General features: G+C 46.5%; 1 protein-coding gene across 4 annotated transcripts in view; it reads right to left on the bottom strand.

Annotated features, from left to right (window-relative positions):
* Positions 1–493: 493 nt before the first annotated feature.
* The window catches only part of LOC146351744 (uncharacterized), a 33,794-nt gene continuing 16,639 nt past the window's right edge, over positions 494–17,648 (bottom strand). The window contains exons 1-3 of one of the 4 annotated variants that reach the window (XR_014789648.1): positions 12,810–13,211; positions 11,877–12,009; positions 494–5,259 (exon numbers count right to left, since the gene is read on the bottom strand). Coding sequence is in view for 1 of the 4 variants with exons in the window: in XM_084847727.1 (XP_084703853.1) it covers positions 1,934–1,942; positions 5,172–5,259; positions 11,877–12,009 (230 nt within the window). In the remaining 3 variants the exon portion in view is untranslated. Of the gene's footprint in view, positions 5,260–11,876; positions 13,212–17,648 lie in introns of those variants that run through there. The other 3 variants (XM_084847727.1, XR_014789647.1, XR_014789649.1) reach the window with 3 other exon arrangements.

The raw sequence follows: 17,648 nt of genomic DNA, 5'->3' as shown, positions 1-17,648 counted from the left end.
GAACCTGGGAACTACAGACCAGTCAGTCTGACATCAATCCCTGGGAAAATTCTGATAAAGCAGTCCATCTGTAAGCACCTTGAAAACAATGCCGTGATTACTCAAAGCCTATATGGATTTGTCAAGAACAAATCCTGCCAGACGAATCTGATCTCATTTTTGGACCTCCCTTGTGGACTGTGGGAATGCTGTGGGAATAATATACCTTGACTTCAGCAAAGCTTTCAACAAAGTGCCCCATGATCTCCTGATGAGCAAACTAGCTCAAAGTGGGCTAGATGAAACAACTATCAGGTGGATCCACAGTTGGCTACACAATCGGACTCAAAGAGTGCTTAACAATGGAATCTTCTCAAACTAGGGAAAGGTAACGAGCGGGGTACCGCAGGGCTCAGTCCTGGGCCCAGTGCTCTTCAATATTTTTATTAATGACTTGGAGGAGGAGGTGCAGAGAATGCTGATAAAATTTGCAGGTGACACAAAATTGGGCAGGATAGCTAATACTTTGGAAGACAGAAACAAAATTCAAAGTGATCTTGATAGACTGGAACGCTGGGCAGAAAACAACAGAATGACATGTAGCAGGGATCAATACCAAGTTCTGCACCTAGGAAAAAGAACCCAAATGCACAGTTACAAGATGGGGGATACGTGGCTCAACAACACTACAAGCGAGAAGGATCTTGGAATTGTTGTCAATCACAAGCTGAATATGAGCCAACAATGTGATGTGGCTGCAAAAAAGGCAAATGCTCTTTTGGGCTGCATTAATAGAAGCATAACTTCCAAATCCCAGGAAGTACCAGTTCCCCTCTACTCAGCACTGGTTAGGCCTCATCTGGAGTACTGTGTCCAGTTCTGGGCACCACACTTTCTAAGAAGGATGCAGACAAGCTGGAGAGGGTTCAGAGGAGGGCAACAAAGATGATCAGAGAACTGGAAACACAGCCCTATGAAGAGAGACTGAAAGAACTGGGCATGTTTAGCCTTGAGAAGAGAAGTCTGAGGGGAGATATGATAGCACTCTTCAAGTACTTGAAAGGTTGTCACAGAGAGGAAGGCCAGGATCTCTTCTTGATCATCCCAGAATGCAGGACGCGGAATAATGGGCTCAAGTTACAGGAAGCCAGATTCTGGCTGAACATCAGGAAAATCTTCCTGACTGTTAGAGTAATACGCCAATGGAATCCATGACCTAAGGAGGTAGTGGGCTCTCCTACACTGGAGCCATTCAAGATGAACCTGGACAGCCATCTGTCAGGGATGCTCCGACTTGGAATCCTGCACTAAGCAGCAGGTTGGACTCGATGGTCTTATAGGCCCCTTCCAACCCTACTATTCTATGATTTTGTGATTCTAAGAGCCAAAAATCAAAATGTTCAGAGCCAGGTCTGTATAAAGCTGAGAAAATCTTTACATTCTCAGTCTTGGGTCTTTATGATATACTTAATATTATTAACTTTATAATTTATTTACTTAATTTATTTAAAATATTTCCTGGACACCTTTCAGGGCAGAAGCCCTCCCAAGGTGATGTGCAGCAATACTCGCATAAAACCATAACAGTCAACGTGCTTCACATACATTATCTTAATAACTTACAACAGCCCTGAAAGGTAGGTTAAAGCATGCAAGAAATTAAAGGTAAAGGTAAAGGTGTCCCCAACCAGTCATGTCCGACTCTAGGGTGTGGTGCTCATCTCCATTTCTAAGCCGAAGAGCCAGCGCTATCCGAAGACGCTTCCGTGGCCATGTGGCCGGCATGCCTGAACACCGAGGTGAACGGAATGCTGTTACCTTTCCTGCCAAAGCGGTACCTATTTATCTACTTGCAATTTCTTGCTTTAGAACTTCTAGGTTGGCAGGAGCTGGGACTGAAGATGGGAGCTCACTCTGTCACGCGGCACTCGGGTCTCGAACTGCATCTTAACCACTAAGCCACCTGAAAGGTAGGTTAAAGCCCTGAAAAGTAGGTTAAAGCATGCAAGAAATTATTCCCCCACAATTATTTCCCATGTTGTTTGAGATGTGTGGTGTCTCATGTCTAAACAGGACATCAAACATCCCCCAACCAAATGAACCTGAATCCCAAGAGGCCAGGTTCACATACAGAGTCACCATTGTCTTGCCGTTATCAGGTCCTTCTCTTAAACCCATTGCTAGTCATGTGGAAGTCAAAGGGAGGGCAGGAAAAAAACATTGCCACCTGAAACACACAAAATAATAGGAAACCCATGCTGGAAAAAACCATGAGTCTGCTTCGCAAATCTTAAGAACTCTTAGGCTGCAATCCTATTGGATCCTATTACCTGGGAGTACGCCCCATTGAATTCAATGGGACTTACTTCTGAGTAGACACGTATAGGATTGCATTGCTGACATCCATTTAAAAATGGCCATTCAAGATATCAAAACACACCCAGAAGACAGAGATACCTCACACATTTGCATTGGCTTTTCCCACAGCGCTGAAACCTGATTCCTATTTAAACAGCTCCTACTTTGGCGGGTTTACTGTAGATGTTCCACAAGCATATTGGTTATAGACTAGAAATTATAATTAGTGAATTTGTTTCTCTAGTGATCTTGTAATATTATTATGTATGTTCTTCTTTTTGTTGCCTTTATTTTTTAACTGTATTTCAAAATAAAATACAATTTCATGAGGGGGGAAAGAGAAAAGAACTGTACACGTGTCAGCAGCTGCGGAGATGAGATCCAAACGTACCACACGCACAGTGTCCGCAGACTGATGTAAGAAAAGCCTTGCTGGACCAGTCCACGCCAGCAAGGCCCATCCCACCCAGTCCCCGGTCTCCATGCAAGGTGCTCCCCAGGGAGGCGCCAGGGAGTTTGCCCCCAGCACCTGACTTTCGGACAGGTAGACGGCCACGACTATGAGCCATTCTGAAGGTTTATCCCTCCCACCCCATGCTGCTTTGCCCTCTTGATGATGAATCTTTTTAGATGCAATCCTGCGCTTGTTTGGACCCAGAGTTGTAGGCTTTTTTCTGTCTAAACATGCACAGGATTGCACCCTTAATGCATTTTAAAAAAATATTGTAGGGTTTTGTGTATTTTATTGTCTTGGCCCCCTGCACTGTCGCGCATTATCCTAGTCCCTGCAGTGTGATATTGTATTTTAAGTTGCCTTGGCCCGTTTATTCCTTTGCACATTGTTGATTTTATTGGTATTTTCATCACGATTGTAAAAAGCCTAGATAAGTCCGTTCTATGAGGCGTTTACTAAATTTAATAATAAATAAATTATTATTATTATTATCATCCGCACTTGGCCCAGCAAAGCCGACCGACGCGGCGACCCTCCCGCCCAGCCGGCGAGCCCCAGCCGCTTCTGTGGCGAGCGAGGCGCTCCGTTCCGCGCTTCGCTCCCTGGCCCGGGCTCCGGGATTTCCCTCCAGCCCTTCCTGCGTCAGTCTCCCCGCCCCGCCTCCTCCCGCCCCGCCCCGCCCCTCCCCCGCGCCCTGCGCGGCCGCCATTTCGCGGCGCTCCGGAGCCGCTTCCCGCCAAAAGCTCCACATCATGGACGCCCGACGTCAGTGTGGGCAGAAACAAAGAGCCCCCGTTGGGCCGGCGGGCTGCGGGCGCCGCCGCCCCGCGCTCGGTCAGCCGGGGCCGCCGCGCCTTCCTTGTCCCTGGCGTGCATGCGCCACATTTTTAAATGTATTTATTGCACGCTCGTATTCATGGAAGTCACAACTTGCGGGGGGGGGAGTCGCACGTAAACACCGTCGCGTGCGAGCGTGCGCCCTGCGTGCTTAATCCTCCGCGTGTTCACTCGGAAGTAAATTCCGTGGCTTTAAAAGGGCTCCCAAGTAAGCCTGCGTAGGGCTGCGTCCCTTGGACGCGAGGGGCAAAATCCCACACAAGTCCTGCCCGGAGTAGACCTGTTGAAATGAATGGGACTTCGGTTAGTCATGATTCATCTAAGCCCCATTCATTTCAGTGGATCTACCACTATACGTCGGGTTTTGCCCCGCCCCACCCCGCTCCTCGCAAGACTTTCACGCCACCTCCTCCAGAGGAACGCTCCTTCGGTTTTAGTAACCTGAATAAAAGCAAAAACTCGTATCGCAAGCAAGACGTCTGGTTCCCCCAAATCCTGGTGCTCTCGGCAAGAACACTCCTAAGCTTGTGCTTTTCTACCCACTCCCCTTGAAGGAAGTGGTGTTTTGGGTCCAAGGGCACGGCGCTTCTGAACATGCGCAGAGTGCCTTCTGTGCTTACAATCTAAAAGATGTTTCTCAAGCTTCTTAAGTCTCAGGGCTCCCTTTACAAATATGCAGCTGTGAACTGTAAACATGTTTGCTCATTCAAAGCTCCTCCTGAGTTTATAGGAGAGCAAATCCTACCGAACTCGGGAGGACTCATTTAATAATAGTTTACACTAAAGAATATTCAAAGTGCTTCACATGTCTGACATAATCCTTACAAGTAACAACCCTGAAAAGTAGATCAGTGCTATTTACACAGACTTGCATTATGGGATGCTGAGGGTGAGCGACTTGCCTAAGATCACCTAAATGAGTTCAGAAACAAGGTTCGAACCAGGAACTGTGTGGTTTATAGCTCCGGCTGCAATCCTAAACGTACTTGCTACAGAGTAGATCCCACTGAACTCTGTGGGACTGACTTCTGAGTAAACATGCTTAGAATTGTCCTGTACGTCTCTTAGGTACCATGCACTGCCAGCTCCGAAGTACTTTTGAGTCACTGAGGGGTTCACTAGAGAGTAAGTAATCGTAGAACAGCCATGCTGCCTGATCTTATGCATGTTTACTTAAAAGTAAATCAACCCTGAGTGCTCATTGGAAGGACAGATAATGAAGCTGAAGCTCCAATATTTTGGCCACCTAATGCGAAGAGAAAACTCCCTGGAAAAGACCCTGATGCTGGGAAAGACTGAAGGCAAAAGGAGAAGGGGACGGCAGAGGATGAGATGGCTAGATAGCATCACCGATGCAATGAATATGGACTTCAGCACGCTCCGGGAGAGAGCGGAGGACGGGAAGGCCTGGCGTGCTATGGTCCATGGGGTCACCAAGAGTCGGACACGACTGAATGACTGAACAACAACAACAACAAAGCCCTACTTTGCTCAATGGGGCATACTTGTACATAAGTGGATTTCGGATTGTCCCCCAACATACCATCAACCTTCTGTTCCACAGGTGAGCGTGTGCACGTGTAGTCGGCTGCTGTATCTGAAGATCTCTGGACTGGTGCATTAATTCAACCCTGGTATTAGAAAATTAAGAGACATGTTCAATCCTCTCATTAAATGAAAACATCCAAGTAGCTGTTTTTCCTTAACTGTTCCCTCTCAGATAAAGCTGGAGTAATGGAGCAGCAGAGAAGCCATGCCACCACAGATCCAGTTGTCTGCCACAGGTGCATTAAACCCACCCAGGTCTTGGCTGATGGAGAAGGAGACAGCGCCTGCCTCCAATTCCTCCCTGAAACCTTGTCCCTCCTGCCCCGCTCTAGTGTTTGAGGACCTGGGATCCAAAGAATAACTGTTTCAAGAGATTCGATATAAAATAGGGAAATATATTGTGTGAGTTACTCGGTTCTCGGAAATGCTCGGTGCAATCTGTTTAAAGCTGCCCACAAAAGGAGCATCATAGGGAACTTCCACCATATGCAACTTCTCCTGTCACACCTCTCTCTCTCTGACACACACACATACACACACACAGTGTGCGTGTGTGTGCCCACTAGTAGAAGCTACGTCCAGCAGACTTATCCCTTTGATGAGAGAGCATGCATGAGCACTGAAAGCAAAAAATAACAACGCTCACACTTTTCTCCCCCTGGCTTTACAGCCTATTCTGGCCGTTGGCCAGGAGTATAAAATTCTGGCTGGGCCTGTAAAATTCAGGCTGCTTGGCAACCCTACCACCTACTGGCTGCTTGTGTTATTATTATTACCAGCTGAGACGTACCAGTACCAAAAAGGCTGTACTGCTCTGGACAGGACAGCATGTTACTGCTATGCTGTAATTGCTCAGGACTATAATTGTGGGGTGCACAGTTGAAGAGTGTAATTAGAGAGGTGTATCCCAGGGTCCTTTGCAATGTTGCAAAGGATGCTGGGAGAGGATGGCGACTCCTAGATCAAGTGCAGCCACACATGATCCAAAGCTGCACCTCAGCATCTCGTGTGGAAGTTAGCCCTGTGCAAACATCCAGGTGACAAAACTGTGTATAAAAGGGGGTGAGTCACACCTGCTGATCAACCGCTACTCCCAAACTTCTCACAATCCAAAGGGATCGTTTGTGTCCTACAGATATCATTCTAGGAGCTGGTCTTGGTGAAACTGGTAACATTATGGTGAAAATGCTTGTAGAAACAATGAAACAGGTAATGGCGTTGTGTTCCAAAAACCTTGCTCGTGAACTTCAGAAGAAAGTTCAGTGCACAGTGTTGACTAACAAACTTGAAATACGGATTGGAGATGTATTGAAAACTGATCTACCATTCTTTTATCGCTTTGTGGTTATCACAGGCTCTCATCTCTATTGCAAGCTCTTTGCTAATACGCAAATACAAAAATGGGTCTGCAACAAAATGTTGCAGTGTGGAATGCTTCTCTTCAAGGTCCCAGCCACTCCGTTTCATTCCCCCTTTCCTCTAGTTTTCCTTTTCTCTTTCTCGCTCCTGAAACAGTTACTCAGTATTCTGTCCCCACTGAGCATGCTCAGTCCTCATGGACTAGTTTGGGATTTATTTCTCCTTTGGGGGGCTTTTTCTCCTGCGGGCTGGGGAGGGGAGGAGGAGGATCAGGTGGAAACCTGTATGCCCAGTCCTATCTGCATTAATAGCTTGGATCTCTCCATTGATTTCTATGGGCAGGTCTCACTTCTGTTCCAGGATACATTTTTTGCAGATTTTTTTTAATTATTTTTTTTGTATTCGGCAAACCTCGGGGTTACCCTGAGTCTGCTGATATCTCTCTTTTGTGCGTGGGGGATTATGCAGTTTTGCCTACACAAGCACAAGACAACTTAAGTCAGTATACATAATTTCTAGAGGGTTAGCTGTGTTAGTCTGGTGCAGTAAAAACAAGAAAGCCTTCTGGCAGCTTAAAGCGCGATCCTATGCATGTTTAGATAGAAAAAAGACCTACAACTCCCAGCGTGCCCCAGCCAGCCATACCGGCTGGGACATACTGGGAGCTGTATGCGTTTTTTCTGTCTAAACATGCAAAGGATCGCACTATTAACAACTTAACACAATTATTAGCTTGTGCTAATCTTCTGGTGAAAGTTGGAAAGACGGCAGAGGAACAAAATGGTTGTACAGCTATTAAATAAGGATGGCAAAATGATAACAGATGACAAAGAAAAGGCAGAGATGCTCAATTCCTACTTTGGCTCAGTCTTCTCCCAAAAGAGGGTCTACGACCCCCCTGGCAAAGATGAATTACAGGCTGAAGGGGCAGGATTGCAGCTTGAGATCGATAGGCATAAGGGATGGCGTCAGGAAGGCTAAAGCTGAGAACAAGCTGAGGTTAGCGAGGGATGCTAAAAGCAACAAAAAGGCTTTCTTCAGATATGTGCATAGTAAAAGACAGAGGAAAGAAATGGTGGTTCAACTATTGATGACAAAGGGTAAGCAGAGGTGCTCAATTCCTACTTTGGCTCAGTTTTCTCCCAAAAGAGGGTCTATGACCCCCCTGGCAAAGGCGAAGTACAGGCTGAAGGGGCAGGATTGCAGCTTGAGATCGACAGGCATATGGTCAAGGAACACCTCATTACTTTGAATGAGTTCAAATCTCCAGGGCCAGATGAACTGCATCCTAGAGTCATAAAGGAACTGGCAGAAGAACTCTCAGAACCGCTGTCTATTCTCTTTGAGAAATCATGGAGGACAGGGGAAGTGCCAGATGACTGGAGGAGGGCTAATGTTGTCCCTATCTTCAAAAAGGGTAAAAAGGAGGAACCTGGGAACTACAGACCAGTCAGTCTGACATCAATCCCTGGGAAAATTCTGGAGCAGATGATAAAGCAACCCATCTGGAAGCACCTTGACAACCATGCCGTGATTACTCGAAGCCAACATGGATTAGTCAAAAACAAGTCCTGCCAGATGAATCTGATCTCATTTTTTGATGAAGTCACCTCCCTTGTGGACCGTGGGAATGCTGTAGACATCATATACCTCAACTTCAGCAAAGCTTTTGACAAAGTGCCCCATGATATCCTGATGAGCAAACTAGCTCAAAGTGGGCTAGGTGAAACAACGAGCCAGTGGATCCACAGTTAGCTACAGAATCGGACTCAAAGAGTGCTTATCAGTGGGACCTTCTCAAACTGGGGAGAGGTAATGAGTGGGGTACCGCAGGGCTCAGTCCTGGGCCCAGTGCTCTTCAACATTTTTATTAATGACTTGGAGGAGGAGGTGCAGGGAATGCTGATAAAATTTGCATATGACACAAAATTGGGCAGGATAGCTAATACTTTGGAAGACAAAAACAAAATTCAAAGTGATCTTGATAGACTGGAGCGCTGGGCAGAAAACAACAGAATGGCACTTAATAGGGATAAAGGCCAAGTTCTGCACCCAGGAAAAAGAAACCAAATGCACAGTTACAAGATGGGGGATACGTGGCTCAACAACACTACTAGCGAGAAGGATCTTGGAATTGTTGTCGATCGCAAGCTGAATATGAGCCAGCAATGTGATGTTGCTGCAAAAAAGGCAAATGCTATTTTGGGTTGCATTCATAGAAGCATAGCTTCCAAATCCCAGGAACTACTAGTTCCCCTCTACTCAGCACTGGTTAGGCCTCTTCTGGAGTACTGTGTCCAGTTCTGGGCACCACATTTTAAGAAGGATGCAAACAAACTGGAGAGGGTTCAGAGGAGGGCAACAAAGATGAACAGGGGACTGGAAACAAAGCCCTATGAAGAGAGACTGAAGGAACTGGGCATGTTTAGCCTTGAGAAGACTGAGGGGAAATATGATAGCGCTCTTCAAGTACTTGAAAGGTTGTCACAGAGAGGAAGGCCAGGATCTCTTCTCGATCATCCCAGAGTGCAGGACACGGAATAATGGGCTCAAGTTACAGGAAGCCAGATTCCGGCTGAACATCAGGAAAAACTTCCTGACTGTTAGAGCAATACGACAATGGAACCCATTACCGAGGGAGGTGGTGGGCTCTCCCACCCTGGAGGCGTTCAAGACGAGGCTGGACAGCCATCTGTCAGGGATGCTCTGACTTGGGTTCCTGCACTGAGCAGGGGGTTGGACTCGATGGCCTTGTAGGCCCCTTCCAACCCTACTATTCTATGACTCTATGACATTTTAAGATGTTGGCCAAAGTTGAATGCAGTGCTGTGAGCCCAAGAACTCTCTGCTACCACTTAGAGGGATGGTCTACTAGGAATAGCCTTTCTCAGAAAACAACAACAACAATTTCTAAATCAAGTATTGTGAAGGAGGTGCTGGAACAGATTGACTGAATTTGCTCTTCATGAACATCTTGAAAATTCTAGAAGATTTCAGAACTGCAGATAAGGTACATGATACTCTAAGGTAGCACTGGTTACTTAGGGAAATGTGCATGCTTAGCTCCATGGATACTGATGATTTCATCAGATTTCATGTAATTCAAGTGACATCCACGCTTCATAACGGAAAGAATAAGATGGAAGATAATGTGAACAAGACTGTTGTTTTAGCACAGAGTGACTTGTGCTGGAATGAACTTTGAACGACATCAATAAAGATGGTATTATAATTAGGATAACACATTGAGTGTAAACTACTCTGGTTTACCACAGCTTCAACTGGTTGAAATTGACAGAAATGTGTGAAGAATGAAAAAAGGAATGGCCTTCTATTCTTAAATCGCTACATGCTGAGATTTCTCCTCTTAATCATAAAACTTTGCTAATTCCCATTTTGTGAATGGCTTCTGAACCATGCAAGCCAGCCACCAATATGGTGCCCTGCCCTCTGCTCCAGATGTTGAAAACCAGCTCTCATCTTCCTTCACCATTGGCTGTTTTGGCTAGGACTGGTGGTTGTTGCAGTCCAACAGCATCTGGAGGGCCACAGGTTCCCTACCCCTGCTTTAGGAAGATATCTGTTCTGTGAGGCAGAGTATGACCACTCTGACCATTTTTAAGGCTCACCTGAAATGCACCATTCCCCCCCCCAACCCCAGTCTCAGTGGAGAAGCTGCCACCTATGGCTTAGCTATTTGCACTATATGCCACGCCCAGTAATATCCAACATACATTCTCACTGTAGTTATTTGGACTGTAATGCCACACACAGCACTGTTGCTTATCAGATAATTCATACATTGAGAAGGGAAGTAGGTTCTCACACTTAACAAGCCAGTTTTCTTGAGGCTTTTCGTTGTTATTTTGCCAGACCTTTGGTCATGCCGTACATTTCATACATAACCAAGGAATACCATTACAATGCATATTGTGCACTGTAATAAAATTGGCCAAGTCTCAAAGCCGTTTCCCAGAAAGGAGTGGACTTCCCAAGCTGAAAGGTTCATTTAAATAGCACCATCAGTGTACATGGTTAAACCCTTCTCCCAGGACTGCAGTTCTCACCCAGATCTCCCCCTGCCTGCCACTTGCCAAAATTTAAAGAAATGGGAGATCTAATCACAGGTCTTCATTGTCATGTCTAGGGCTGAATCTACACATAGCAGTTATACCGTTATCATAACTATTGGTACACGTGACACCAGTGGGCACCAATGTTATGACTGTTGTTGTTGTTAAGTCGTGTCCGACTCTTCGTGACCCCATGGACCATAGCACGCCAGGCCTTCCTGTCCTCCGCTCTCTCCCGGAGTGTGCTCAAGTTCATATTCATTGCATTGGTGATGCTATCTAGCCATCTCATCCTCTGCCATCCCCTTCTCCTTTTGCCTTCAATCTTTCCGAGCATCAGGGTCTTTTCCAGTGAGTAATAGTTATGATAACGGTATGATAACGGTATAACTGCTATGTGTAGATTCAGCCTAGGTTGGCACTCAGACTGTGATCCAGACTAGACATAATTGTGAACTGCCCAGAGACCTTCAGCTATTGGGCAGTATAGAAATGTAATAAATAAATAAATAATGGCAGCAGCCCCATATATACAATCAGCCCTGCCAATGAACCCCTATAAAGGGAGGGGGGAATGACTTCCACATGGCCACAAATTCACTTGGATGCACTCAAATTATTCACTCCGGTTCAGTGGAGAAATAGAAGTCCACCGGAGAAGGGTTGGGTCACACCTGTCTCCTGGACAGATCCAGAGAAGGGATTCTAGGGTTGTGGGGCAGTTACTGGGAATCTCTCTGTCTCTGTGTCTTTGAGCATGGCACACAGCTGGTGTTCGAAGAGGCCATATAGGTGGCACTGCTAAGAGAACATTCATCTTTAGGGGATGTAATGGGTCATGAGGGGGGTAAAGAGACGTTGCTAAAGGATTCGTAAGCCTCTTGAACTTGGAAGGCAATAGCCAGCCGGTGAAGCTGCAGAGCACTGATGTAACATGCTCCCAGTGGCCTACCTGCATTAGGAGGTGGGCAGCTACATTCTCCAAAAGCTGGAGGTTCCCCAACAGTCATCAGGGGGAGCTCTACACAGAGTGCATTACAGTAGTCTAAGCACACTGTTTATACCCCTCTCCACTTGTCATCTCCACACTGGATAGACCAGGGGACCTTGTGCATGTACAGTCCTGCCTTGCAGCATGCAGCTGTATTTTTGTGTGTTCCAGCTTTAGGAGTCACTGTGCCTGCTATTCGGCATGCTTGGGGCCCCTGGTGAGACCACACAACCTCCAACTGTGGATAGTTGTGCCATGAATCTTAGATAGCCCTCACCTCCACCTCTGTTGACGCTGCACTATTAGCTGTAGGTCTCCAGGCACTTCTGAGCCAAGGGGAACCAGCTCTCTTTGTTCCGTTCCTAGTTCCTCTTCCGTCGGAGCGTCTACTTTTCCTTTCAGCTGTATTCCTGTCACAGGAGAGGTGAGGCAAAGGAACGGCGAATCTACATTTGCACACCACATCCGGCCTCTTGGAGATTTCACACATCTCTTTAGCACACACTCTTCCCCAATTCCCCTTGTTGCCCCCTCCAAATCTTTACCTGTTCTGTTCGTCTGATGAATTAGGCCAGAAAAAGAGGGGGGGGGGAATGGGAGATATCAGTGGGGCAGTGGTGACACAGCTGCCTAAGAGGCCCCGTCCAATTTATCTCCCCGTACTCCATCACTCCAAGTGTTGTTTTTTTCCTCTTCAGTCCACCTGACTTCTAGTTTTGGAGCCAGGATGCAAGAAAAATGCCTGCAGCAATGGAGCCTGGGAGGTTCAGGGGCAGGAAGTGGGAGAATTTGACTCCCTCAGCTGTGATGCAACTCTTGTCATAACCCCCACCCCCAAATCAGACTTCCTGACCCTTATTTCAGGCTCTAGCAACTGCTTTGTCTGTAAACAGGGCAGTCATGTAACAACAAATATGGCTGCCCCTATTTTGGCCCAGAGAGGAGACATTATATCTGCATCAGACACCACAGAAAATGGCCACCCTGCCAGGTTACAGCTTACATTCTAAATCCTATGCATATTTAGACAGAAAAACGCCCCACAACGCCCAGCATGTCCCGGCCAGCCATGTCTAAACATGCATAGGATTGCGCTCTAAGTTCCAAGTGGACACACACAGGCACACATGGTTGCAGGGGGAGGCGTTGAATTGTAGAAAGTGAGGTAAGAGGTAACTGAAATGCAGAAAGTAGAAATAATGATAACTACCTTATTTACAGTGGCCATTCAGAAATCAGTTGTTGTGTGACAAGAAGGACATCCTTGTATTTCTGAGCTGATGAACATACCTGGTGTGATTTAAAACACACACACACACCTTTGTCACTATTCAAGTCACAGAAGATAAGAATTAAACGTCTTGATGACTTGCAGCTCACCTGTACAGGTATGTTTAAGTAAATGTGGGAAATGGGAAGGAGAAAGCAAAGCAGTACTGACTACAAGGAAGGGAAGGCATGGGGGAGAAGGAAATGCCCATGGACGAAGGCGGAGAGAACTTCAGAGGCACTCGCTTGCTTTGCAGGCTTGTCACAGATCAGATCGAGCTGTGGTGCTGGAGAAGACTCTTATGAGGCCGCTGGACTGCAAGGAGGTCAGATCAATCCATCCTAAAGGAAATCAACCCTGACTGCTCATTGGAAGGACAGATACTGAAGCTGAAGCTCCAATATTTTGGCCACCTAATGTGAAGAGAAAACTCCCTGGAGAAGACCCTGATGCTGGGAAAGGTTGAAGGCAAAAGGAGAAGGGGACGGCAGAGGATGAGGTGGCTAGATAGCATCACGGATGCAATGAATATTAACTTGAGCACGCTCCGGGAGAGAGCGCAGGACAGGAAGGCCTGGCGTGCTATGGTCCATGAGGTCACAAAGAGTCGGACACGAATGAACGACTGAACAACAACAACACAGATCAGATGCCCCGTACGTTTGCTGGATTTATTCTGAAGGCAGAATTTGCATTTTCCTGGCACCAAAGCGAAGCCCTCTCTCAGCAGTGGCAAATCTGAACAGTCCGCAGGTGGTGCTGTAGTGGCGTCTGGGCTCACGGAGTCAAAGGGCCAGGACTTTTTGATTAGCTGGGACAATGAAGTCATCTGCCACCCCCCCCCCCGCAGAATTCCCTGTTTCCTCTGAGCTTAGCTGCAGTCCTCACAGTGTGGGGTTGTAGGGATGGATTTCCCCAGCAATAATATATTTTTCTGAGCTGTCCCTCTTGTAATGCAAAGTATTTGGGGGTGGCTTGGGAATGGGCAATTAAAACCCAGTCACTTTCCAAAACACCTGCTCCTGGCAGAGGTGAAAAGTGCTAGAAATAGTTTGTTGATATGGATCAACACAGCTGCCTGAAGTCTTGGACTCTCCTTGGGGGTGTAGGTCTGTCATGATGGGGGCCTGCACTTCAAAATTTTCCACTACACCACTGTCCATAGGTTTTTCTAATTGACAGTCTTTAGGTCTGTCCTCAATAGAACCTTCCCATGCCCATTGTAATTTTTTATCTTTTGTTTATTATTACATTTCTATCCTGCATTTTTATCTCTTGCAAGGAACCCGAGGCGGCTTACGTGGCCCTCCTCCTCTCCATAATATCCTCACAACAACCCTGTGAGGTAGGTTAGGCTGAGAGGCAATGTCTCACCCAAAGTCACCCAGTGAGCTTCATGGCTGAATGGGGACTAGAACCCAGATCTCCCGAGTCCCAGCCCAACGTTCTAACCTCTACACCACACTGGCTCTAACCACTGTTGTTGTTGTTCAGTCGGTCAGTCGTGTCCGACTCTTCGTGACCCCATGGACCATAGCACGCAAGGCCTTCCTGTCCTGCGCTCTCTCCCGGAGCGTGCTCAAGTTCATATTCATTGCATCCGTGATGCTATCTAGCCATCTCATCCTCTGCCGTCCCCTTCTCCTTTTGCCTTCAGTCTTTCCCAGCATCAGGGTCTTTTCCAGGGAGTTTTCTCTTCGCATTAGGTGGCCAAAATATTGGAGCTTCAGCTTCATTATCTGTCCTTCCAATGAGCACTCAGGGTTGATTTCCTTTAGGATGGACTGATTTGACCTCCTTGCAGTCCAGGGCACTCGTAAGAGTCTTCTCCAGCACCACAGTTCGAAAGCATCAATTCTTCGGCGCTCAGCCTTCCTTATAGGCCAGCTCTCACAGCCATACATTACTACTGGGAAAACCATAGCTTTGATTAGACAGACCTTTGTCGGCAAGGTGATGTCTCTGCTTCTTACTATGCTGTCTAGGTTGGCCATAGCTTTCCTCCCCAGGAGCAAGCGTCTTTTAATTTCATGGCTACAGTCACCGTCTGCGGTGATCTTGGAGCCCAAGAAAGTAAAATCTGTCACTGCTTCCATTTCTTCCCCTTCTATATGCCAGGAAGTGATGGGGCCAGATGCCATGATCTTCGTTTTTTTAATGTTGAGTTTCAAGCCAGCTTTTGCACTCTCCTCTTTCACCCTCAACAAGAGGCTCTTGAGATCCTCTTCGCTTTCTGCCATTAGGCTGGTATCGTCTGCATATCGGAGGTTGTTGATAATTCTCCCAGCAATCTTAATTCCGACCTGTGATTCATCCAACCCGGCATTTCTCATGATGTACTCTGCATATAAGTTAAATAAGCAGGGTGACAATATGCAGCCTTGTCGTACTCCTTTCCCAATTTTGAACCAATCGGTTGTTCCATGTCTGGTTCTTACTGTTGCTTCTTGACCCTCGTACAGGTTTCTCAGGAGACAGGTAAGGTGGTCTGGTACTCCCATCACTTTAAGAATTTGCCACAGTTTGTTGTGATCCACACAATCAAAGGCTTTAGCGTAGTCAATGAAGCAGAAATAGACGTTTTTCTGGAATTCTCTTGCTTTCTCCATGATGCAGCGAATGTTGGCGATTTGATCTCTAGTTCCTCTGCCTCTTCGAAACCCAGCTTGTACTTCCGGTAGTTCTCGGTTCGCATACTGCTGAAGCCTAGCTTGTAGGATTTTGAGCATCACCTTGCTGGCATGTGAAATGAGCGCAATTGTGCAGTAGTTTGAACACTCTTTGGCGTTGCCCTTCTTTGGAATTGGAATGTAAACTGACCTTTTCCAGTCTTGTGGCCACTGTTGAGTGTTCCAGATTTGCTGGCATATTGAATGCAGCACTTTAACAGCATCATCTTTTAGGATTTTAAAAAGCTCGGCTGGAATACTGTCATCTCCGCTAGCTTTGTTGTTACTAATGCTTCCTAAGGCCCACTTGACTTCACTCTCTAGGATGTCCGGCTCAAGTTCAGTGACCGCACTATCATGGCTATCAGGGACATTCAGATCTTTCCTGTATAGTTCTTCTGTGTATTCTTGCCACCTCTTCTTAATCTCATCTGCTTCTGTTAGGTCCCTGCCTTCTTTGTCCTTTATCATGCCCGTCTTTGCACAAAACGTTCCCTTGAGATCTCCGATTTTCTTGAAGAGATCTCTAGTCTTTCCCATTCTGTTGTTTTCCTCGATTTCTTTGCATTGTTCATTTAAGAAGGCCTTCTTGTCTCTCCTTGCTATTCTCTGGAACTCTGCATTCAGTTGGGTACATCTTCCCCTTTCTCCCTTGCTTTTCGCTTCCCTTCTTTCGTGAGCTACTTGTAAAGCCTCATCAGACAGCCACTTGGCTTTCTTGCATTTCTTTTTCTTTGGGATGGATTGAGTTGCTGCCTCCTGAACAATGTTACGGACCTTCGTCCATAGTTCCTCAGGCACTCTGTCTGTCAGGTCTAATCCCTGAAATCTATTCCTCACCTCCACTGTATATTCATCAGGGATATGATTTAGGTCATACCTGAACGGTTTAGTGGTTTTCCCGACGTTTTTCAATTTAAGCCGAAATTTTGCAAGAAGCAGCTCATGATCTGAGCCACAGTCAGCTCCAGGTCTTGTTTTTACTGACTGTATGGAGCTTCTCCATCTTTGGCTGCAAAGGACATAATCAATCTGATTTCGATATTGACCATCTGGTGATGTCCATGTGTAGAGTCGCCTCTTGTGCTGTTGGAAAAGAGTGTTTGCTATGATCAGCATGTTCTCTTGGCAAAACTGTATTAGCTTTTGTCCTGCTTCATTTTGTACACCAAGGCCATGCCTGCCTGTTATCCCGGTGATTTCTTGACTTCCTACTTTAGCATTCCAATCCCCTATGATGAAGAGGACATCTTTTTTTGGTGTTAGTTCTAGAAGGTGTTGTAGGTCCTCATAGAACCGATCAACCTCAGCTTCTTCGACCTCAGTGGTTGGGGCATAGACTTGAATTACTGTGATGTTGAATGGTTTGCCTTGGATTCGTACTGAGATCATTCTATCATTTTTAAGATTGTACCCCAGTACTGCTTTTCCCACCCTTTTGTTGACTATGAGTGCTACTCCATTTCTTCTAAGGGATTCTTGCCCACAATAGTAGATATGATGGTCACGTGAATTAAATTCGCCCATGCCTGTCCATTTTAGTTCGCTGATTCCCAGGATGTCGATGTTCAATCTTGCCATCTCATGTTTGACCACCTCCAGCTTACCTTGATTCATTGATCTGACATTCCAGGTTCCCAAACAATATTGTTCTTTACAGCATCGGATTTTCTTTTCACCACCAGACACATCCACAGCTGAGTGTCCTTTCGGCTTTGGCCCAGCTGCTTCACTCTTTCTGGCGCTACTTGGAAATACCCTCTGCTCTTCCCCAGTAGCATATTGGACACCTTCCGACCTGAGGGGCTCATCTTCCGGCGTCATCTCGTTTAGCCTTGTGATACATTCCATGGGGTTTTCTGGGCAAGAATACTGGAGTGGGTTGCCATTTCCTTCTCCAGTGGACCACATTTTGTCAGAACTCTCTGCCATGACCTGTCCGTCTTGGGTGGCCCTTCACGGCATAGCTTATGGCTTCATTGAGTTACGCAAGCCCCTTCGCCACAACAAGGCAGTGATCCAGTATATTTTTAGCTGCTTTTCAGGATTATGCTCTCACAAAGTGGCATACAAACAAGAACGCCCTCAGACACACGTCTTAACATCCAGA

The sequence above is a fragment of the Heloderma suspectum genome, chromosome 3 (assembly GCF_057233095.1).
Source record: "Heloderma suspectum isolate Gila_16-S chromosome 3, 16-S_ref, whole genome shotgun sequence".
In the NCBI taxonomy this organism is placed as follows: Eukaryota; Metazoa; Chordata; class Lepidosauria; order Squamata; family Helodermatidae; genus Heloderma; species Heloderma suspectum.
Note: the sequence above shows the minus strand (reverse complement) of the source record. Positions and strands in the feature narration are given on the sequence as shown.